This window comes from Schistocerca americana, chromosome 5 (genome assembly GCF_021461395.2).
Source record: "Schistocerca americana isolate TAMUIC-IGC-003095 chromosome 5, iqSchAmer2.1, whole genome shotgun sequence".
In the NCBI taxonomy this organism is placed as follows: domain Eukaryota; kingdom Metazoa; phylum Arthropoda; class Insecta; order Orthoptera; family Acrididae; genus Schistocerca; species Schistocerca americana.
The window spans coordinates 670476000-670501303 of NC_060123.1; the positions used below are offsets into that span (position 1 = coordinate 670476000).

The 25304-nt window shown below is 42.1% G+C and overlaps 1 protein-coding gene and 1 non-coding gene across 7 annotated transcripts in view; one reads left to right on the plus strand and one right to left on the minus strand.

The window, feature by feature from the left end:
- Positions 1 to 25304, plus strand: part of LOC124615781 (protein rolling stone-like) — a 168441-nt gene that overhangs the window by 136162 nt on the left and 6975 nt on the right. For 2 of the 6 annotated variants that reach the window (XM_047143892.1, XM_047143893.1), the window contains exons 2-6: positions 6168 to 6244; positions 6473 to 6600; positions 6720 to 6851; positions 7654 to 7897; positions 7992 to 8111. In XM_047143892.1, the coding sequence (XP_046999848.1) occupies positions 6765 to 6851; positions 7654 to 7897; positions 7992 to 8111 (451 nt within the window). In that variant the 5' untranslated portion in view covers positions 6168 to 6244; positions 6473 to 6600; positions 6720 to 6764. The remainder of the gene's footprint in view (positions 1 to 6167; positions 6245 to 6472; positions 6601 to 6719; positions 6852 to 7653; positions 7898 to 7991; positions 8112 to 25304) is intronic. The other 4 variants (XM_047143896.1, XM_047143894.1, XM_047143897.1 and 1 more) reach the window with 4 other exon arrangements.
- On the minus strand, positions 9661 to 9735 carry Trnat-ugu. The gene has a single exon. It is a non-coding gene; the product is annotated as a tRNA-Thr (tRNA).

A 25304-nucleotide genomic window follows, 5' to 3' on the forward strand; every position in this document is an offset into this window, starting at 1 on the left:
GTCTTTCGTATGCCCTCCTTGTCCATGAGGGCTAGAAAGTCAGCTTTTCTGCAGTCTAAAATTCTGAACACAGAAGCACCTGCTTAAGTTTGGGTGAAGTCTTGAACGTTCAATACAGGTAGCTATTGGCTACTACACAAGTGTTGAGCACGTGATAATCACCATATAATTGATAGGTGCCATACTCTTTGGGCAGGAGATAGATGGGCAAGACCCAAGGGCTGACAGACTCTCTGACAATTCCTGCTCATAGTAATTCGTTTGTAACTCACTTGGCTGCATGAAGTCTGCCTGGGCCAAGTCACAGCACTTTGTTGTGAAAGGAGGGAAGCTGAGGCATAATATTAGACCTAGTAAAGTTCAAAGTCAGATATCATTCTGTTGCAACATCATACACTAGTGATGAGGAGCAGCACTGTCACACACAGAGTTCTCATGTACTTTGAGAAAATTTCAATATAATGACCTGTATTGATGGTGCGACAGGCTTTGCAGTACCAATATGTCCTGGTGATGTGTGTGTATCTGCTGTCAAAGTCTCAGTGCACACTGTCTCGTTCATGATGGCAATGCTAGAATGGTGTGACTGCTTCTGTGTGATACGTTGCAGAAAATAAAACATGACAATGAGTTCATCTGCAATCAAAAGAATTTTAGCATGCAGTTCGTGATTCTCCTTGCGTGGCGTGATTTTATCTTTTCTGACTTTTTCATAGTACTTGATGATCTGTTGTAACTCTGATTCCATTATCTGGCAGTCACAGAGAAGTCAGAGATGGTTATCACAAGCAGTGACAGGGTTTGATGCTTGCAGGTTGGTATTATCAATGGCAGCTGTTCATATTGTGGTGAGATATCAATGATGCTGGTCATAATTCTCCACCACTGTGGCGTGTGTGTCCCACATTCAGATCTGGAGAGAAATGGAAGTGGTGAAGAAAGGCTGCCCCCAAGACAGGTTCTTTGATTCTGAGACCAAGAACTGCCATGGAAGCATGTCACACAGACCCCATTCGATCCTCAAGTGTCTATTCCATAAATCACAATAGACAAATCATTTGAAGCAATAGGCTGGATGATCAGTGTAGTCAACTCGGTCAGAAGGTCCTCTCGGGGGAGGGGCACACTCAATTCTGAACCAGTGTTGATGAAAAGAAATTGGTCGATAGAGAGATCTGGTATGTGGAGTCCACCATCAGCTTGTGGAATCAGGACCAAACTATTTTGCTTCACATGTCACGAATATAGGTAACTTGGATGAGTTCTCTGATCTGGAGCACCTATTGTGGACTGAGTTTCAAGTTTGAGTGATTACATGGGGCAAGCACAGAAGCATGCATTGAATCAACACTGGGTGAGGCCTCAACAGCTTGCCTGGGCACAGTATGCTGCTGATTGCTGGGGGCATGTTTGTTTTGACTGGCAGGAGGTCACTGATACCACAGCACTTGCTGGTGGCATCGTCCTCGGTAGCATCCTTGAATGCTCAGTTTGGCTAGGTTGCCTGTGGCCTTGTGCCATGGTGTGATCCTAAGCTGTGTATCTGGCTGTCATTGTTGTATGGGAAATCAATCAGTGTTGTATCACAGCTAAAAGCCTATCAGCCAAAATTAATTTACATTCCATAGTTTCATCCATGCAAAATCATGGCCATCTGTGTCTATGGTGGTAGCTTAGCACTAGAATGACAGGAGGGGTCACAGTGTCACCTGTCATTCTTTTTTCTTCGTAGTCACATCCATTTTTTTTATTTCGTTCATGAAATTGTGTGACTTTTCCTAATTTTTTTCTCCTTTTTATGACAATGTATTAGGATTTACAAAATATTTATATTTTCTTGGACATGTCCTTTGATATATTTAGAACAGCAATATGGGACAATTTGACACTGTTCTTTCCCTTCTGCATGTAAGTAAACAATCAAACAATAAAACAGCAACAGTCAGCAATCATGCAGAGTTGTTGGTGCTGATAGTTGCATCTCGACATGTGCATATTTCAATCTGCTACAATTTATATCGTGTTATTCAGATAATATTCTTTGTCCATGAAAGACATTTTCAAACATCTCATCATCTTGTTTAAGTTACCTACATTCATGACATGTGGTCCAAGCTAGTTTGGCCCTGATTCCATATGATGATTGTTGGTTCTACATACTGGATCTCTTTACTGACCACAGATAAAGATGGTCATGATTTTGCATGAGGATGAGACTAAGGAATATAAATTAATTTTGACTGATAGGCTTTTAGTTGTGTTGCTGATGAAGAAATGTTACACCTCTTAGAGAATTCTGACAGTGAGCTGGAAACTGAATTCACTGATGAAGGTGAGTATTTTGTATCAAAGACAAGTGTAGATGAAGATAAAGACATTATGAATGAGGAGTGATTAGTGGAGGAGGATTTAGATGTTGATTTATATCTATTCTCACCTCATCCATCACAGCAGGCCTCTACAAAGATGATCATTAGAGATGAAACCTAGTGGGAGATTGTCAATTTTTTATCATCTTGAAGAAGGGTGGCTGGGAACAATCTAAAGAAGTGATGAGTTCCTACTAGGTACACTTGTCAATGAGTAGAAACTCAGTTTTCAGTGCTTCCTGGTTCAGTTTTATAGAACCAGAGCTACATCTCACAGAATCAAATGTTCAAAACATATTAAAAAACAATGATTGGACCATATCACTTAGGAAACTGGAAAAATTGTTAGCCATCATATGTGCTTGGGGTGTCATTTATATTAATGATATGACTACAGAGGCTCTTTAGCCACATTCTTGGGGATGTATTTTTAACAAGGACATTATGCCAAGGAACAGATTTCAGGAGCATCTCGGATTTCTCCAATCTGATGAAAAATCAGCCTGAGCTGAAAGCCTGCCAGCAAATAATTTTGCTCTTGTATTTGAAAATTTGAAAAAATTCTTGGAAAATAGTATTTGTTTTTATCGCCCTGCAGAAAATATAAACATGCAGATAAGATGCAGGTTCACTCTATTCATGCCCAACAAACCCAATAAATATGATCTTAATTTCTTGATTGGTGCCAATATAGCAACAAATTATGTATGTAATTCTTTCTCATTCCTCAAAAAAGAGGACACACATACACATGCACACAGAGAAGTAACAACTCTAAAATATGAGTGCATCATTTTGCATGTCATGGGGCCATTTCTAAGTGGAGATTAAAACATGATGACAGTTGACTTCTTCACACCCCTTCAGTTTGTAAGAAGTTCTTTAATTGGTATAATGAACAAGATCTGCATGTAATTCCTGCTGAGGTAAAGTAGTCAAATTCTGAAATACACTGCACCACCACCTTGTGCCAGACTGGCAAAACAGACTGCACCCTGTCTGTATACCAAGGAAAGAAGAAAAAAAAATGTCATTCTTCTGAGTGCACTGCATGCTGAAGTAACAATAAGCAAATAATAAAGAAAAAATCTGAAACCATAACATTCTAAAATGCAATAAAGTATTAGGTGGACCTGGATGATCAAGTGACCTATTAATATGCGAAAACACTGTGTGCCAGTGCATGTCTTCTACAACATTTTGGACATGGGGGCAATAAAAACATGGTCATCTACAAAATGGTAACACACAAGAAAATGGAAAGGAAGGAGATCATACTTCAGCAGGCAAGTGAACACTAAGGAATGAAACAACAAGAAGAACATACAGAAGATAATATGGGATCAAAATCGTCTAGAAAGGAGAAGAAGTGACAAATCAACCTCTGAAAGGCAATAAGACCAGTGACTATGGTGCAGATTTCCACAAAGCCATGTGCAGAAAATATGTGCATCAAATAGAAATTACCTTTGCTGACTGTTTCTGACAGATTACAGTGACTTGAGAAATAAGTACAGTGAAGCTGTGTAGAACACAGGCAATTATAATATGGCCCATATATGCTAAAAATGTCTAGAAGCTTTTACGAGTACTCAGTGTATGAAAGTCTACAGTTTAGATAACTAGTGTGCATGAGCAAGGATAAATTGGTGATATAGCAGTGTAATAATTATCATTACAACTCACAAAAATGAAGGGATTAGTGTAGTCTAAAATAAAGTACTTTTTTAAGTCATACATGAAAATATTTTATGCAGGGTCAAAATAAACTCTTCCTGCCATTTTAGAAATGTTAGAAACTCCACCACTCTAGTGTTAAAGAGCCAGGACATCCATAGCATTTTGTCTGGCATGAGGGTCAAGTCAATTAATGTGTGCAGGTGCCTCAAAAACTAAGAGGATATTTTGGTATCTAATTGCTTGTTGTAAATGACGACATAGTTGTCACTCCAGTGTCCTAGTTAGCCAGTGGAGGAAAGCTGCCTTTGCCAAGTCATATTTGCCATAAGCTTTGGGTGTTTTTATGGTATAGCTGATGATGTTGATGTGCTGCCCATGTGGCTCAAGAAAGCAACAAACTTTGAGTCCTCATTGAAAATTACATAGTTCTGTAGAATTTACTCAGTGACTGCACATAATTGGTTCGTCCGTACGAAATGATGGCAGCTTGGAGTGAGGTCCTGGTTGAACAAATGGTCCACTGAAATTATGTCACAGATGTGTTGGCACGTGAAGTTGGAGAGCAATGGCAGACGAGCTCCCCAGGTCCAAATGCAGCATGGAAGAAAGTCGGAGAAGAAAAGTACCTTGCATGACTTTATGTGTGGGTGCTGCTAGAATGTTCCCACCATGACTGAGCTGAGAAAATTAAATTCCATGCCATGTGCCTGTCCATAACAGTCTATGGAACAGCATCTTGACCGAGCGAGGTGGCGCAGTGGTTAGACACTGGACTCGCATTCGGAAGGACGACGGTTCAATCCCGGGTCCGGCCATCCTGATTTAGGTTTTCCGTGATTTCCCTAAATCACTCCAGGCAAATGCTGGGATGGTTCCTCTGAAAGGGCACGGCCGACTTCCTTCCCCATCCTTCCCTAATCCGATAAGACCGATGACCACGCTGTCTGGTCTCCTTCCCCAAACCAACCAACCAACAGCATCTTGGTGGTATAAAAACAGGTTGTTCTTGTTACTGAAATCGTCTAGTAAGTCAAAAATCATCACACATTGTTCATGTACATAAATGTCATTGTTGTTACCCACAGCTTGGCGCATAGAAACATCACTTTCGTATTACACACTTAATGGTGACTATTCCTGCTAGTCTGAAACATTAAATTATGCATTGTGGATGTCACTGTCTTGTACCTATAGTTCACTAGAACTTTAAATGTATATTAGCTCCACTGTTAGAGTGTGAGTGATGAGGTGTAGTACACTGGGTAACAATAGTAGCTGCTGACATTTGCCATAGTGTCACTGATGTGGTGGATCTGGGTAGGAATACTTGTAGCAGAATGACTAAGGCAGCTAGTGCATATAAAATGCACTTTAACACCAGCATTATGATACAGAGGAAAGCTTGTGCACACACAACTGTTGAGAGTGAACTGGCTCAACCAGAGATAGCCTCATTGCTGGCATTCTCCATGCTGGCAAAAGAGGCTTCTTTTCCCTTGCTGCAGTTATTGATGGTGGAGCCACCATAGGTTGTTTTTTCTTTTTTGTTTTTGTGACTTTCAATTAGACACTAAAATTTGAACAGGAAAGGTTCAATTGTTGCAGATCAGCAGCTCTTGAATATTCTCCTTTCATTCCAGCAATTAAAATAGTTTCTCAATTCTTAATTTATATCAGAGTGAATAGGTTGCATGGCCCTCTAATTGATTTACCTCATCTCCAAAAGCTGTTTGTTAGTTCAAAAATTTTTGTTTAATTAATATTATAATATTATCCTCTGAATGACAGTGTTCACTGAGACAAATGATTTCTGTTCTTATATTCTAGATGAATAATTTGCAATTCATGAACTATACACGAGTTTTATTTTAAAAGTCAGCATTAGACCTTTGGTACTCTGTTGCATAATGTTTATTTAGTTAAGTTATCAGTAGGAGATATACAGCAGCTAATTAATGTATCTGAATTTTTCAAAGTAGCTTCATTCTGTCAATTTTATCACATTAACTTTAGTTTGAATAAGCATATATATTTTGTAGTAGTTTAACATTAATTAATTATTAATGTGATTTCTAATAGTTAGTTCAATTTATTAGTGTAAATCTTATCTGCTTCCAGATCCTTGGAGGTTCTTGTTCATGGTGGTATTCATGGTACACAATGAGTGACTGAGTGATCTGCTGTCTGTTTTCCAAGTAAGACTGAAATTTTTTTTGAGTATATATTTCCAGTGTATCCATTTTATCTTATAATACTGAAAGACTTTATTAGTAATAAGGGAAATAATTGTTGCATATTCTTGTATAATTCTCCAGGAAGAACTTTTGTTGTGCTTCTTTATGTTCTGACCATTTATTACCAGATATGAAATAAAACTTATATTTATGTAAGCAAATAATTAATAATCATATATTTCACAATAGTTTCTGTCATCTCCAAGAATTTCACCATAATGTCTTTATCATGAGGACTCATAAAATCCTACCAGTGCCCAAATCCAAATTTCCTGTGGGTCAACACTACCTCTTGAGATAGCCAAACACATAATGAGGTAATTACTGATCCTTTCTCTTGCTGATTATCACTTTCCTATCTTGGATAATTTGTCAATATCTTATTATTAATTGTTTGCCAGTATTTTCCTCTAAACTATCAAATTTATTTTCACAGCAGGTACTAGCTATTTCACACATACTATATCCAAATAACTGAGGAATGATGAAAGGATTCTGGAAGAAGGCGTTTTCAGCTGAACATTTCAAAATAGATCATCAGACAGCCAACATATTTGTAAAATCTCAGGTAAATATACAACACTGGTTAACCACTTATATGATTCAGTCTACTATAATTTACGACAAATGACATAACTTCTTGTTGTGAAGTTGACAACGAAGAAATTTTTTAAATCATTAAAAGTGTCAGAATGTTGATGAAATTCTTGTGCGATTGCTGCATTCGTTATTTAGGAATAATATGTGAGATTAAGTTGTACTGAAGAAAACAGCAGTTCTGCGGAATAACTTATTTCAAGCCAACGAGAAGTGAAGGTATACATGATCAAGGACCTACCAGAACGTATAAGAAAGAAATTACAACCCTATGGATACCATAACCAGTCACAGCAGAAGAAAAGATCTGCATTGATGTTTATTAAGAAGCATAATACTGTTACAAACAAAGGTGTTCATACCAAGTGCCTTTCTTCAGAAAATATTTGGGAATTTATTGCATAAGAAAACTTAATTTCGTAAAGGTGCAATTTGTTATCTTCTGTGTGTTCAGGGAAAAATGTAGGCCCTTTAGCAGGTAGGAAATAGGTTTTATCTCACTGCTGTTTTTTATAAGCTCGGAATGTGAATGGGCAAGAAATGTTCATCCAAATTCAACAGAGTCCATCAACATTTCTTCTTCCTTGATGAATGTGCCATGCTTATGCTGAATATTCCCTCGGTTAAAAAGAATGAATTTAGCATCCACATATTTATGTTGTTATCAGCACCACAGAATAAGAGTTCCACTGCAAATTATATCCTCTTTACCTACTACGTTAAGTAAATCACCTATCCATATTTGTATAAATGAGTACACTCTAATTTTACAGTGGCAACTGCGAGATGGCATTTCAGTTCCATATTTATTATATCGAGCAGTGGTTGCCATATTCTTTCTGGCTGTGTTTATTGTCTCACTGCTGGGAACTAGCATGATGCAGAAAAAATCAGTACTTGGCTGGAAATGGTTAATATACCTCACAAACTGGGGAATTACAATGTGCACTATTCAAGCCATCTTTGGTCTGGTTATTGTATACATTGCAAAGTTGAAGGAGAAGCATCAGATATCAGGTAAATCAATATAAGTGATAGTTATTACTAATGATAACAGTAAATCATTTGACAAAAAGAATTATAAAAGACTTACTTCTATTTTCATCCTCAGCAGAGGCAGGCACTGACACCATGCCACTGCACTACAAAATTTACTGGGCTATTCACACAATAGCTACAACAGCTGCTGTATGTATCACTATTTCTTATTGGTCTGTAGTGTACAAACCTGGTGAGTATTTGATATGTACAGCAATTTTATTTACTGTCATAAATATCTTATTTTCAGATTTTTAAAATTTCTTTACCAGTCTTTTGCGAATAATGCAATGATTCATTGCATGTCAAATGAACTTTGGCTAATAAAGAACATAGAACCTGAGAAAAACACTGCTTAAAAACAAAACAAGAATCATAGGTCTGCTTATTCCAAATCAGCTATGTACTCACACTTTCTACATTTTCTGACAAATACACAAACCGTGGAGCCACTTTTGAGGCATTCACTGAATACTTCTCTGATTTTTTAATCAATATTAGTTGCCTACTGTCCAAGAGCATCATTCATGTATTAAATAACCTAACAGATTCCCAGACAGTCTGCAATCTGCATTCATTTAACTCCCATTTATTACTATTTACACCTCTCACTTGGTACATCAGCGTACACCACCTACATGTTTTTTAATTATGTTTATCCATCCATAGACAATAAATACTGTATGATGTTGCCTTATGTACATGTAAATTTTATGTGAATTCATTATGAGGAAAATACTACACACCAGGTAATTCAAAGGGATCTATACACAGTAATACAAATTTCACAATATAGTGAAGATGTTAAGTCACGTCACACACACACACACAGACACACAGACACACACACACACACACACACACACACACACACACACACACACACACAAATAACAAAAAAAACTGTCTCTGGCTATGATTTCATGTTTCAGGGGATGGAAAAATTGTAGATTTTTTTAAAAAAATGTTTTATTGGTGCCCTTGTGTAGTACTTCTTTTTGCTTACTGAGAATGGAATGCTGTGCTACTTCAGGTACTGCAGCTATAAAAGTTGTCTGAAAATCTTCAGCACTGGTCATAATACGTGATATATATGTAGTGAGGGTACAAGGTAGAGATGTTTAAGATAATTCTTAGACCAAAGCAAATGGAACTGATGAAATCTTCATGATTTGTCAGCTGAATTGCGGTAACAAGAAGACACAAGGGATACAGCTGATAACCCAATATTTCATCAATGAGATTTAGCAACAAAGCTTGCGTTTGCATAGATGCTGAATAGAGTTTTTGTTCAAGTTTTATTACATGGGCATTGAAATTAATTTTTCATCTACATGAATCCCCAAAAATATTGTAGAATTTACTCTGTCTAAGGCTTTGTCACCCAGTACCAGATATACATTTACACTTTGACTTATTTTCCCAAACAGCAGGTGGTTTCTTTATTTACATTTCATGTCAACCTGCTTGCATTGAACCCAAGAGTCAATACATTAAAGACTTCATCAGTAATTATAGTTCAATCAACAAAGGAAAGTAAGGGAAAAATTTGTGTAGTCACAAACTTTTGTACAGTGGACAACATACTAAAAGCAAAGATGGTATCTGTTCTTTCGGACACGTATGAAAGAACAGATACTGTTGGTGACCGTGCAGCTCTCAAGAATGAAATGATAATTAAATCAAGTCCCTAAGCTGCCAACAGGCGTTGATATACATCAACGGGGACAGTTGAAAATGTGTGCCCCGACCGGGACTCGAACCCGGCATCTCCTGCTTACATGGCAGATGCTCTATCCCTCTGAGCCACCGAGGGCACAGAGGATAGTGCAACTACAGGGATTTATTCCTTGCATGCTCCCCGTGAGACCTACAGTCCCAACTTAATGTCCACACACTACATTTGTAGTGCCCCTGCCCATTACACTCATTACACCCGGCAGACAATCTTACTGAGGCCCATAAGTGCACATCCGAACAGAAGAAGGTCAATGGCCAGTTAGCCTTAACTATATGAAGATGGTATCTGTTCTTTTGGACATGTCCAAAAGAATCTCACGGAGAGCGAGCAAGGGATAAATCCCTGCAGTCGCACTATCCTTGTGCCTTTGGTGGCTCAGATGGACAGAGCATCTGCCATGTAAGCAGGAGGTCCCAGGTTCGAGTCCGAATCAGGGCACACATTTTCAACTGTCCCTGTGATGTGTATCAATACCTGTCAGCAGCTTAGGGTCCCTTGATTTAATTATCATTTCATTCTAGAGAGTTGCACAGTCACCGGTGGTATCTGTTCTTTCGGACAGACACCATCTTCATATAGTTAAGGCTAATCAACCATTTACCTGCTTCTGTTCAGATGCACATGCATTGACCGAACTCTTACGGGACTCGTTAAGATTGTCTGCCACGTGTAATGGGTGTAATGGGCAGGGGCACTATGAATGTAGTGTGTGGACATTAAGTTGGGAATGTGGGTCTCACGGGGAGTGTGCAAAGAATAAATCCCTGCAGTTGCACTATCCTCTATGCCCTCGGTGGCTCAGATGGATAGTGTGTCTGCCATGTAAGCAGGAGATCCCGGGTTCGAGTCCCGGTCAGGGCACACATTATCAAATGTCCCCATTGATGTATATCAGTGCCTGTCGGCAGCTTAGAGTCTTGATTTAATTATCATTTCAACGTAATAAAAATCCTGACCAGTGGTGTGTGAATTTAGTGTAAAATGCTTCTCATTACAAAATTGAACTACACTAAATTTCGTACAAAAAAGGCCTTGTTAATTTTTTTCAGGACTAATAGGGATGGAAAAATTGCAAGTTTTTAAAAATAGTGTTTTAATGGTATAAAATTGATGTTTATTGTTAAATGAAATGGGTTAAGAACAAATATTATGTTTTTGTATCACATCTACGTGCCATAGAACAGTATTAAGGGATAAATTGTACTCTGCAGGTGTAACAGGATACAAAGGTGAAGGTGCTGATGTTGATGTCATTCTCTCTGACGTCTCTCTCGACTCCTCTTCCGAGGTGATGGAGGATGATGTCAGACTGGGACAATCATCTCGCCCCAAAACTGAGCCTTCACCTGTTGAGGGCTCTCCTCCCCAACAGAAAGTGCAAATGAAGGTACTCCCACCCTGATAGATGGCTCCCATTATACAGTGGAACATGAATGGATTCTGAGCACATGTGGAGGAAGTGAAACTCCTAGCACGGCAACGTCCCCTGTGCTTGTGTTTACAGGAAATGCATTTCAAACCATCTGATGCTCCTGTACTATGGGCCAAAGGCGGAGTCACCGTGTTTGTCAATAATGACCACCACTCCTCTGCTCTCCCCCTGAATACTGACCTGCAAGCAGTTGCAGTTGAAATTCATTCACGTCGGAGGCTTACCGTTTGCTCCCTTTATTTACCCCCTCTGGATGCAGTGAACTTAGAGGCTCTCACAGATCTTATTGAACAACTCCCCTGCCCATTTCTCCTCCTGGGAGACTTCAATGCCCATCATGTCCTGTGGGGCTCCACTTCTCTTTGCGCTCAAGGTCGAGTTTTGGAGAGCCTCCTAACATCTCAAGTGTTGTGCATCCTAAACACAGGTACTCCGACTCATTTCTCTACTGCTACTGGGTCATTCTCACCTATTGACCTATCTTTCTGCTCTCCAACCCTCACCGACTCTGTTCACTGGGAGGTCATTGACGACCTTCATTCCAGCGATCACTTCCCCATCCACATTCATCTCCTGCATGGTGTATTGCTGGAGCAGAGGCCGCCATCGTGGATGATTGGCAGAGCTAACTGGCCACTGTTCACTCGGTTGGCTGTCTTTGAATGCCACAACAGCGTACAGGAATGGGTGGATCACATCACACTTGTGATCCATCATGCTGCTGACCTGTCCATACCACAGTCCTCTTAAGCAGTGCCTCGTGCCTTGGTGGACAGAAGAGTGCCGTTCAGCCATCCGGGACAGGCGTGCGGCTCTTTGACGATTTAAATGCCGCCCAACAGCGGTCAATCTTACCGCCTTTCGAATCGCGAGATCCAGGGCATGCTGTGTCATTAAAGAGAGCAAGAAAAGGTCATGGCAGGAGTTCCTGGACTCCATCAACTGTTCCATTTGTTCCACAAAAGTATGGGAAGCCATTCAGAGGATTTCCGGTAAACGCAGCCATTTACCAATAGCTGCAGTCCTGAACCAGGGATGCTTCCAAACAACACCCAGAGCCATTGCTCAGATGCTGGAAGAGCATTTTGCACAAAGTACTGCCACTGCAACCCAGGATTGAGTGTTTCGTCACTACCGTGCGACTGTCGAAAGAACGAACTTGGACTTTCGGTCTAACAGTTCTGAGGCCTACAACTCCACTTTCTCCATGTGGGAACTTGAATTGGCACTTACTGAGACTTCTGACACTGCACCAGGTTATGACCGCATCCGGTACTCCATGCTGAGACATCTTCCAGCGGCGTCAAAGGAAATCCTCCTCGAATATTTTAATCTCATATGGCAGAGGAGTGTTCCCCACCTCGTGGAGGGAGGCAATCCTCATCCCTCTCCTCAAACCAGGAAAGGACTGCACATGTCCCAGTAGTTATCGTAGTATCGCCTTGACAAGCTGTGTCGGAAAGACCCTGGAACGGATGGTTAACTGTCGTCTGGTCTGGCTCCTTAGCCACTTTCAGTGTGGATTCCAAAAATTTTGGTCCACGGTCGACAACCTGACCCTCCTAGAGGCGGCTATTCAGCAGGCTTTCCTCTGTCAGCATCACTGTATCGGTATCTTCTTTCATATCAGTAAGGCATATGATACTACTTGGAGACACTGTATTCTTGCACAACTGCATCAGTGGGGCTTTCGTGGCCGCCTCCCCATTTTCATTCCTTCTTTCCTGTCTCAGCGGTTTTTTCAGACCCGCGTTGGTAACACACTGTCTGATCGCTTTGAGCAGGAGAATGGTGTCCCCCAGGGCAGTGTTTTCAGTGTTACCCTCTTTGCCATAGCCATCAACAGTATAACGTCTATAGTGAGGAGTCCAATACAGTGCTCCTTATTTGTCAACGACTTTGCTGTTTTCTATTCCTCCTCCAGTGTTGCAACCATGAGCCATCAGTTGCAGCTAACAGTGTGGCAGATAGAGGAGTGGGCTCCAAAGACGGTTTTAGGTTTTCTGCCGATAAGTGTGTTTGTGTTCATTTTAATCGTTCTTGTCGTCTTTTTACTTTGCCTGCCTTGCATATGGGGGATACTGTCCTACATATTAGAGACACAGTGTGGTTTCTGGGCCTAATTTTTGACTCCAGGTTGTCATGGCTGCCACACCTACGTGACTTGAAAGCCAGAACCCTGAAGGCGCTGAACATCCTCAAGTGCCTCAGCCACAGGTCTTGGGGAGCGGACAGGGCACCTCTCCTTCAGTTTTATCGAGCTTTTGTGCATTCACGGCTGGACTATGGGTGCACAGTATATGGGTCAGCAAGGCCGTCTTATTTGCAGATCCTTGACACTGTTCACCATGCTGGGATTCGACTGGCCACGGGTGCTTATCGGACCAGTCCCGTACCCAGCCTCTGTGTTGAGGCTGGGGAACCGCCACTTACCATCCGGCGGCAGCTCCTGCTGGTGCGCCAGGCTTGTAAGTTTCTTGCAGCTCCCAGCTCTCCTGCTCACCATCTTGTTGCCCATCCACCTCTGGACCGCCTTTTTTCCCGCCGTTCCCAGGCTACGTTGCCTTTTGGGATCCGTGTGCAACGTGTGCTAGAGTCCCTCGGTGTGGAGTCTGCACAACCCCAAATCTAGGGTTTTAACCGCCTGCCACCCTGGTTACTGAAGAGGCCTGGAGGGATTTTAGATTTATTGCAGTACAAGAGAGATTGCACTCCTGCCACCATTTTTAATGCAGCATTTTCTGCCATTTTATCTGAGCACCACGACTATGTAGCTGTTTTTACAGATGGGTTGAAACAAGGGGATTCCGTTGGTTGCTCAGTTGTTTTTCCAGATCGTGTCCTCAAGGTCCAACTGCCTCAGACTTTTACTGTCTTTGATGCAGCATTGTCTGCGATCTTGCGGGCACTGGAGCAGATGAGACATTCTTCCTCTCCTAAATTTCTTGTCTGTTCCGATTCACTCAGTGCCCTTCACTCATTGCAACGTTTGTATCCGGTAGACAAAATAGTCCAGACCATCCAGGATGCCCTTCTCCGACTACAGCGATTGGGGAAGGTTGTAGCTTTCTGCTGGGTTCCGGGGCATGTCGGCATTGCTGGGAATGAAAGGGCAGATCTCGCAGCCAAGGAGGCATGTCTCGATACACAAGTATCTCAGTGTGCTATCCCCCTGCACGCACTCACCTCGCTGTTGAGCTCATGAGTGATGCATCGGTGGGAGGACGAGTGGCTGGAAGTGACTGACAATAAGCTCTGTAAAGTCAAGCCCACAACGCGTGTGTGGTGTACTTCCTTTCAGCCCCATCGATGGGATGAGGTTCTCCTCACTTGGCTTCGAATAGGCCACAGCTCTATGACGCATGGCTTCCTGCTCCGGCGAGAGGACCCTCGAATGTGTGGTGCTTGCGGTGTCCAGGTCACTGTGTGCCACATTTTATTGGATTGTGTTTTATTTTCTGACCAGTGGACCTGCCATCTCTTTTAGGCAACACTCTGACGAATGTGGTTAAAGTTTTAAAGTTCTGTGCCATGTCAAATGTTTTTACAAAGATTTTAGAGAGAGGATTTTAATTTGCTCACTGTGTGACAAGCCCACCTCTCTCTCTCTCTCTCTCTCTCTCACACACACACACACACACACACACACACACACACACACACACACACACAGTTGCTTAATTTTTGTATCAGCGTTTCATGGTCAATGGTGTCAAATACCTTTGAAAGATCCAGAAACATTGCAGAGACAACCTTTTTCTCATCTAAGGACTGTAAAATGTGTTCTGTTAGACTGGCAATTGCTGATTCTGTAGATTTATCCTTTCTGAAACCATGTTGTGAGGGTATGAGAATGTTATGTTTGTCCAAATAGTTAACTAATCTGGTATACATAAGCATTTCTAGGATTTTTGAGAAATCTGATATCAGTGAAACTGGTCTGTAGTTGATGAGAAATGAAGCAAGACAAAGGTTTTAAAGAGTATCAAATGGTGCACCATATACATTTTTGGCACCTTTGGAATGTTGATGATGGTTTCAGTCCCAGTTAGGTGCTTGAAGACTTTTTCTATCAACAATTTATATTGTGAATAATATATAAAAATTTGTAGCTAGTATAAGGAAATGTCTCAGTTTGTTGTAGAATCTTAAAATATATTCTGAGCTCAAACATAATGAGGTATCTTGAACAAAGTGACCTCCTCAATGCCAACCAGCATGGATTCCGAAAACATTGATCATGTGAAACCCAACTCATTCTTTTTTTTGTGATGTACTGGAGGCTTTAGATCAAGGCGGTCAGGGGGATGCGGTATTTCTTGATTTCTGAAAAACATTTGGCTCACATCAAAAGTACAATTGAATGAAATTTGTGACTAGGTCAAGGACTTTTTAGTAGAGAGGATGCAGCATGCTATCTTCGATGGAGAGTCATCATCAGATGTAGAAGTAATTTCAGGTGTGCCCCAGGGAAGTGTGTTTGGACCCTTGCTGTTCATGTTGTATATCAGTGACCTTACAGATAATATTAATAGTAACCTCATACTTTTTGCAGATGACACAGTTATCTACGATGAAGTACTGTCTGAAAGAAGCTGCATAAATACACAGTCAGATATTGACAAGATTTCAAAGTGGTACAAAGACTGGCGACTTGCTGCAAATATCATACAAATACCTGGGTGTAACATTCAATAGGGATATGAAAGGGAATGATCCCATATGCCCAGTTGTGCATAAAGCATGCAGTAGACCTCAGTTATTGGTAGAATACTGGGAGAGTGCAGTCAGGGAATTACTTACAAATCACTCATATAACTGGTTCTAGAATATTGCTCAAGTGTGGGACCTGTACCAAATAGAACTGACAGGGGGCATTGAACAGGTTTGTTTGATCCATGGCAGAGTGCTTCTGAAATACTGAAGAAATTAAACTGGAAGACTCTTGCAAATAGACAAACTATCATGAGAAAGTCTATCAAAAAAGTTTAAAGAACTGACTTCAAATTGCGACTCTAGAAATAAACTACAACCTCCTATGTGTTGCTCACTTAGGGACTGTGAGGACAAGATTAGAATAATTACAACATGCACAGAGGCATTCAAACAATAATTCTTCCTGCACATCATGTGTGAATGGAATGGGAAGACATCCTAATAAATGGTACAGTGGGACATACTGTCTGCCATACACCTCACAGTGGGTTGCAGAGTATAGATGTAGATCTAGAAGTACATGGGTTGCCCAGAAAGTAATGCACCACATTTTGTTTCTTCAACCATTCTTTATTGAACATAATGGGAATTACACACACGAAAGAATGGTGTTTTATCTACTCACCCTATTTTTCCACGTAATCTCCATTCCATTCTATGGCCTTCCTCCAGTTCAAAACAAGAGCATGTATGCCCTGTCAGTACCAATCCTTGTCCTGGTGGCAGAGTCAGTGCTTCACTGTGTGAATCACCTCCCCATCACCGACAAAATGTCTTCCATGAATGGCAGCCTTTAACAGCCCAAAAAGTGGTAATCCAAGGGGGCTAAGTCAGGGCTGTAGGGTGGATGGGATAACCCTGTCCAACCCTGTTTTTTGTTGTATTCAGTAGTCCTCAGACTTGTGTGGGGCTGAACATTATCGTGTTGCAGCAAAACATCTCCTGGGTTGCTGTGGCACCGAAGGCACTGGCAGCACATTTATGTTACTGCCTCATGGCATCACATCAATAAGAATCAAACCTTCACGGTCCCTGAACATGGTGATCTTGACCTTACCAGTTGAAGCAGTTGCTTTGAATTTTTTCTTCTGTGAGGTGTGGGAGTGGCACCATTCCATAGACTTTCATTTTGTTTTGGGCTCAAAATGATGAACCCAGGTTTCATCACCTGTCACAGTCTGAGACAAGAAGGCCTTGCTCTCTGCTTCAAAATGTTGCAGCGAATCAATACAAATGTTTTTTCTGTGCAATTTGTGATCCACTATTATATACCATTGGACCCATCTTGCACACCCTTTTGAATATTCAAGGGTGCAGATAATTGCTTCCACACTTTGTTTGCTGATTGACAGATGCAGCGCCAACACCGAGTCATTATACATCTGTCCTCATAAATTAGAACATCAACTGCTGCCATGGATGGTCTTCCTGATCGCTACAAATTGTAGAGCTCCTCTGACTGCCTTCTGATGACCTCACCCTGTGTGCCCAGTGACTGACTGTACTTCTCTTGACAGCAGATGCTCCATAGACTTTGCACAAGTGTTTGTAAACATTCCCCACAGTTTCTTTCTCTGCAGTGAGAAATTCAATGACGGCATGTTGCCTGTAACATACATCACCTAAAGACACCATTCTGAAACTGACCTGTTGCTATGCTATCTGTCGGAAGTGATGGAAACTTGGCACGCTCACTCAGGAGACTTCAAATAATACATATGAAACGTTTTGCATTCATAGCATTGTTTTAGGCTGAGAAAAAAGAGTGGTGCATCACTATCTGGGAAACACTCATAGATGTAGAACTTCCTTACAGCATGACTAAGAATCAATTTCCCCTGTTTTATTTATTTAATCATATGGCTAGGGCCCCCACCGTTGGGCAGACCATTCACCGGGTGCCAGTCTTTCAATTTGGTGCCACTTTGGCGACCTGCAGTCAGTGAGGATGATAGGATGATAATGACAATGATAGCACAACACCCAGTCCCTGGGTGGAGAAAATTACCCAACCCAGTCGGGAATCGAACCTGGGCCCAGAGGACTGACAACCTGTCACAGTGACCATTCAACTATTGGGGGTGGACAATTTCCCCTGTATCATTGTAGAATAATGTGCAGAGATTTACATAGTATCTGCTGATATGCTTTTCTTGTGTTAATGTTATCAGTAATTAGTATCTGAATTCAGTGCAGTGTTAACACACTTTGTGGAAAGTAAACACCCCTCCCCCCCGTGTGATTGTCTTCGTGCTGCATCACTAGTGATTCATAAGGTGAACTGCAGAAGTGTAAGTATAACTTTGTGAAATACCGTAAGTTGGTTTTTGTAACATAGTGAGGAATTATTTTGAAGATCTATTAAAGAAAGAAGTGTATGACCAGAATCCAGCGACCTACCTTTCCTCTTGCTTCTAGCCTCCACCCCTACCTATCCAGCCTCTTACATCCCCAGAAAACACTTTATCCCTTAATATGGCTCTACTACACTTAGATGTGATGCTTACAAGTAGTATTTGTTCTTAACCTACTTCTTTTAACAATAAACATCAACTTTGTACCATTAAAACACAATTTTTTAAAATCTGCAAACTGTTAGTCCTAGAAGAAAATGAAGTAGGCGTTTTTGTAGGACATTTAATGTAGTATATTTTTGTACTGGGAAACATTTTTACTTGGTCCTGCTGTTTTCGAAAAATATCCAAGAAAATGCTTTATATGAAACAGATGAAACAACAAAATATTTGGAATAATATAATAGATGAAGTAACACCATTGCCTGCTAAATAATACCAAAATCTACCTCCAAGATAAGATCTATAGAAACCATTATTAGCCACCAATTTCACATTTATTGACACTTTATGACAGTAAAAGGTACTAAAAATGACATGTTTTTGAGAGATCTTTAATGCAATTTATGTTAAGAACTGAATGCTTAATGTTTTTTGTGTTTTCAGTTCTGAACTTGAGATGATTAATGTTTTTCATGTATGTTCAGTCGATGGCATTTATGTATTCATACTATGAAACAGTAATATTCCACAACATCACAGTTCCTGTGCTGTGATTAGTTGACAGAAGCTAATGATGCTGATTTACATATCTGATTAGCCAACACACCTTACTTGTTGGTTTTCATATTTATACTTGAGTAGTATGAAAATATGTAGTTTAAGTTGTACACCATATTAAAGAGCACTCAAAATGCATCCTTTTCAGTTTTCTTCATTGTGCTAAAGTATCATTGGTGGCTAAACATGCTACCATACATTACTCTGTTGAATTTATGTGTATACTCTTTTCTGGATCTGCATTGTTTTTGTTTTTGTTTGATTTGATCATGTCTGAGCACGCCACTTACAGCCTAAGCTTATGTTCTCAATTTCTGCCTAATAAAATGCAATTATACTATTCAGTATTCACAGTATACTACAACTGTTTGCAAGAACTCAGGCACAAAACCCACGAAAACAATTTGCTAGTTTATCCTGCAGAATTTGTCAGCAAGCAAGGAGCATGCTTTGCATGCTTGTTTCGTCTAATCATTCTTGAAACTCTCAGTACATGGTGCCAGTTATGTTATCATATTCCCATGCATTCTAGCAAGACATTTACAATTTTGTTATACCTCTCATGCAATGGACGGAATTATTGATTAACAGTGCATCAAAGCATAATACAGATACACAGAAACAGCGATTCAATAACTGAGGTTCAGGCACTGTTGATTCCCATTTCCTAAAGTGGCAGAATGTGAAAATCACATGGAATTTGGTAGGACACCCTTCAGCTGAAGGAACAGAGCCATTGGGTGTTGTATGAGAGTTGTTATCCACAGAAACCACACCTCCAAACCTCTGCTGCATGGAGCTAAGCAGCATGTCACGATGCAGCCTTAAGACAAACTACTACCGGTTTGAAAACAATAACTTGACATCAACAGATCCAAAGATTTGACTGTCAGTATTTAAACCTGTGAAGGAAACATTTGAAATGTCTGCTGATAATTTAAATTCTGTAATCCATTATTATGACATATTTTAATATATCTTTAGAGGCGGCTATGTCTCAGAGCTTTTAACTGTGAGCCACACCTGATCTTGAGTATTTGATTAATTTTCTTTGAAACACTAGATTTAAGACAAATCCATTGATATCTTGTACATTGTACTACAGCCATCAATGGGCTGCAAAAATAAATAAACACACTACCATAGAGTATCCATCAAGCACAGAAATATCTTCAACAGCGAGCAGTTCAGCACTTGGAATAGTGAACTCAAGTCTCCGTACTTTTCATGCAACCCAAGCTGATACTCAGCATGAAGGCTGATGTGAAAAACTGTTGATGGTTGATGGTCACATCAATGAGCCAGCACACTGAGTGTCAACTTGCTTTGTGCAAACAGTCCATGTGTCGCATAGATCCAATTACGGATAGTTTTGTGAGATATATTTCTTTTCACAGTCTTTGCTTTGGATACCTTGCCAAACATGGCATCTTTGCAGGAAAAGTGATAGTCACTTCCTATAGATCATATAGACACCAAAATTAAATGCACTAGTCAGTGCAGTTTGTGGTGCACTACTGTTTGGCTTAGTCACACTTTATGCCAACATTGCTTGTGCTCCAAAAGACACTAAGATGTCTCTGGAACTGGCTTTTTATGTTTTTTATGACATATTATGAGCACATCACTTTGGATTTTTTTATTTAAATTTTGCATATAATCTTTTGAGTGATTAATATTTCTGTTATAACGTCAAGTTGAACACATATATTTCAGAATGACACAACACATATAAGTCACTGAGCAAGTTGACAAAGCAAGACATGTGAACAAGGTAACATTCGAATGAACACTGAGTCCAAGTCTAGCGGCCACTGGCTGGCTGGCCGCTTAGGTGGCGTGGCTGCTGCATGGCTGGCAGACAGCGCCACATGTAGAGGACGCACATAATTGCGCAGTGGCACTTTGAATGATCGGCGAGTCGCAACACTTTTCCCCCCTTTGAAATTTTTTCACTGGTCTTGATGGAGGTGGCCTGTAGATTGCTAACGTCCATAGGTGTTGTTTCACTGGCCGTAAAGTCTTGAGGAGGAGGCTTCCCGTATGGACGGAAGTGTCCCCGATGATAATGGGTCGAGATAACAGGAGACGTAGGGGTCGAATCTGATAGGGCCCCATGCACCAATCTGCCCATTGTGGCAAGTCCAGTTGATATAACAGGAGACACAGGCGATGCGATGTGTCGGCGTCCGTAGGAGGAGGAGGCAAGTAGATTGTCTCCAACAGATGATGGTCATCCAGTTCCTGCATGGGCACGTCTCCTGGTGGCATCCGTTCTTGTACTGGCACTGGGATAACAGTGAGAGGGCTGCGTTGTGAGTAATGAGAGGTGCCAAGATCCCGAGCGTCAGGTAGAGCTGAAGGTGGTGTAGCGGCATTCGGAACAGGCGTTGCTGGCACACGAGGCTGAAGCTGGTCTGAATGACACACTGCAACACCTGTGTCCGTCTGGATTTCATACAGGTATTGGCCACGGTGTCTTAAGATGTGGCCTGGACTCCATTTTGGCCGCCTGCCATATCCCCATACCTAGACAAGGTCGTTGGCAGTGAACTGGCCAAGCGAAGGCACCCGCGGCTGTGAGGTGGAAGGCCGCAGAAGATGAAGTAGCGTGTGTGGCTGTTGGCCATGTAAGAGTTCAGCCGGGCTGTGGTCGCCCATGGGGATGAAACGGTAAGAAGCCAGAAACGGGAGAAGCGCATCATCAGTAGCAGAAGTCAGGAGTTTCCCCATCTGAGCCTTAAATGTACGGACCAGTCGTTCAGCTCACCGTTTGATTGTGGATGGAATGGAGGGGCCGTGACATGCATAACGCTGTGATGAGCACAAAAATCCACAAATTCTGGAGAGGCAAATTGTGGGCCATTATCAGTAACAAGAGTAGAGGGAATGCCTTCCAAAGAAAAAATGCAGCGCGACAGCACTTGTGGTTGCCGCGGTGGTAGGTGACGTGCAACGGACAATGAAAGGAAAGTTAGAGTAGGCGTCAATTACGAGGAGCCAATACGTACCTAAAAAAGGTCCTGCGAAGTCAGCATGAATGCGCTCCCAGGGCGTCTCAGGCAGAGGCCACGGTGACAAAGATGACTTCAGGGAGGGGGCCTGTGACACACAAGTGCCCCAGGCAGTGATCATGTGTGCTATTTCAGAGTTGATGCCAGGCCAGTACACATGACGGCGCGCCAGATATTTTGTGCGAGACGCACCCCAGTGCCCTTGGTGAAGGAGGCGGAAGACCGAAGCATGCAAAAACGCAGGTACCACATCACTCGGTGAAGCATTGTCGGTGGAAAGGAGGATAACACCATCCCTAGCTGTGAGGCAGTGAGGCAGTAGCGCAAAGCGTAGTTGTTCCGCAGTGGGTCAGAAGTCTTAGTGGACGGATGATCTGGCCAACTCTTGTGAATAACAGCATAAAACCTGGGAGAGGGTAGGGTCAGAACCCGTAGCAGCCGCCAGCCGGTCCCCGGTGATGGGGAACCCGTCCACAACCCACTGCTCGGCAACACCCAGATGGAAACATAAAAGTTCGTCCTTATCGAATGCCAGATCAGGACCCATGGGAAGGCGAGACAGTGCATCAGCATTTGAATGTTGAGCCATCGGCCAGAAATGAATCTCGTAATTGAAATGAGACAAGTAAAGAGCCCAACGCTGGAGGCGGTGTGCAGCCTTGTCGGGAAGTGTCAATGATGGATGAAACAAGGAAACAAGTGGTTTGTGATCCGTAACAAGATGAAATTTGGATCCATAGAGAAAAACACCAAACTTTTGAAGAGCATAAATAATGGCCTAAGCTTCTTTTTCAATTTGAGAATACTTTTGTTGGGCATCCGTGAGTGTTTTGGAGGCATAAGCAATGGGTTGTTCTGAGCCGTCAGAAAAACTGTGCGCAAGGACTGCACCGACCCCATATTGAGAGGCGTCCATGGCAAGAACGAGGTGTTGGCCAGAGTGATAAGTAGCCAGGCACGGGGCCTGTTTCAGCATAGTCTTCAATTTCTGGAAAGCCGCATCGCATGACGCGGACCAGTGAAAAGGCACATTTTTGTGCAACAGGCGATGCAATGGCTGAGCCACCGACCCAGCAGACGGTAAAAACTTGTGACAGCATACTATTTTCCCCAAGAAGGCCTGCAGTTCCTTAACAGATGTAGGGCGAGGAAGGGCATTGATCGCAGTGACAGTTTGCTGAAGCGGACGAATACCATTCCGAGAGAGTTGAAACCCCAAGTACATGCTAGATGCCTGAAAAAAATTGTGAGTTCTGAAGAGTACACTTAAGACCGGCAGTCTGTAAGATATGAAAAAGGGTGCAGAGGTTCTGGAGATGTTCTTCAGTGGTGGAGCCAGTGACAACAATGTCTTCCATGTAATTTATACACCCAGGAACAGGGAGCAATAACTGTTCCAAAAATCGCTGAAAGAGAGCAGGGGCGCTGGCAACCCCAAATGGCAATCGATGGTATTGATAGAGGCTGAAAGGCGTGTTAAGGACCAGAAACTGCTGGGAAGCAGCGTCGAGATGAAGTTGATAAGCTTCAGACAGGTCAATTTTAGAAAAATACTGGCCTCCAGCAAGTTTAGTGAACAATTCTTCAGGTCGGGGCATACGGTAAGTGCCGATGAGGCATTGCGTATTTACAGTGGCTTTAAAATCGCTACAGAGATGAATATCACCATTGGGCTTAGCAACGACAACGACAGGAGAGGACCACTCACTGGAAGTGACAGGAAGCAAGACTCCTGAAGTAGAGAGACAATCCACCTCCTGTTTTACCCGATCACAAAGGGCCACAGGAATGGACCGAGCCCGAAAAAACTTTGGCCAAGAAGTGGGTTTGAGCGTGATATGAGCTTCAAAGTCGAGTGCACAGCCTAACCCATGAGAAAAAAGGGACAAAAAGGTCGTCGACAAGGAATCCAATTGAGCATAAGGAATAGCATCAGAGATGATATTGACAGTCATCTATGGAGAACCCAAAAACGTGAAAGGCATCGAAACCAAAAAGATTTCCTGCATTGCTCTGGTCGACCACAAATATGGTAACAGTGCGAATGACGGATTTGTAAGATACCTCAGCATTAAATTGTCCCAAGAGAGAAATCTTCTGTTTATTGTATGTCCGTAATTGCTGAGTGACAGGTGATAGGAGTGGAGAACCCAACAGAAGATACGTCTGAGAATTAATTATAGTGGCAGCAGAACCGGCATCCACCTGCATGTGAACATCCCGACCAAGGATTTGGACAGTGAGGAATAACTTCCCTGAAAGGGAAGAAGTGCAATTGACAGACAACACAGAAGCAGAATCAGCGTCATGGTCATGAACATCATGTATGCAGTCGGATTTGCAAACGGCAGACACATGACCCTTCTTTTTGCAATTGTGACACACGGCCCAACATTGGGGACAGTCCTCCCGTGAATGTTTCGTAAAACACCGCGGACATGAAGGAAGTTGCCGTGGGTTTTGCTGCAGTTTCTTAGAGGGTTGTTTACGGGTAGGCCGAGGCTGCGCATGGGAGCGTACTGCAGCCACGTCGGCCGGGAGGGATGCATCGCACATGTCGTCAACAGCGCACAGTGGTTGTATTTCCCCGACGTCACCCCATGCCTCTATTTGCGCCCCAGCAGCGCGAGAAATTTCAAAAGACTGCGCGATGGATAGGATTTGCCAACTGAAGGGCACGTTGCCGAACTTCTTTGTTGGGCGCCGACCGGATAATAGCATCCCGTACCATGGAATCGGCATAGGATTCTTTGTGAACATCAGTAACAAATTGACACTTTCGACTGAGGCCGTGAAGTTCAGCAGCCCAAGTGCGATAGGATTGATGCGGTTGTTTTTGACAACGATAAAAGGCAACACGAGAGGCTACCACATGCCTTTGCTTTTGAAAATATACGGACAGAAGTGAGCACATTTCAGCAAAGGACAAATACACAGGATCTTTCAAAGGAGCCAATTGCGACACCAGCCGATACATTTGAGGGGAAATCCATTAAAGGAACAGAGACTTACATGTTTGTTCATCCGCGACATGAAATGCCAAGAAGTGCTGTCGAAGACGTTTTTCGTAATCAGACCAGTCTTCTGCCATCTCGTCGTAAGGAGGAAAAGGAGGTATAGACAACGACGAGAAACGCCCGCATTTGATGCTGCGACGAAATCGCGAATGGCCGATGTTAGAAGCATTTGCTGTTCAATGAGACCTTGCAATAGTTGCTCGACAGTCGCCATGGAAACCTGTGGGTCAATGATGAAAAGGAAAAATCCACTACCCCGTTGCCAATTGTTATAACGTCAAGTTTAACACATATATTTCAGAGCGACACAACACATATAAGTCACTGAGCAAGTTGACAAAGCGAGACATGTGAACAAGGTAACATTCGAATGAGCACTGAGTCCAAGTCTA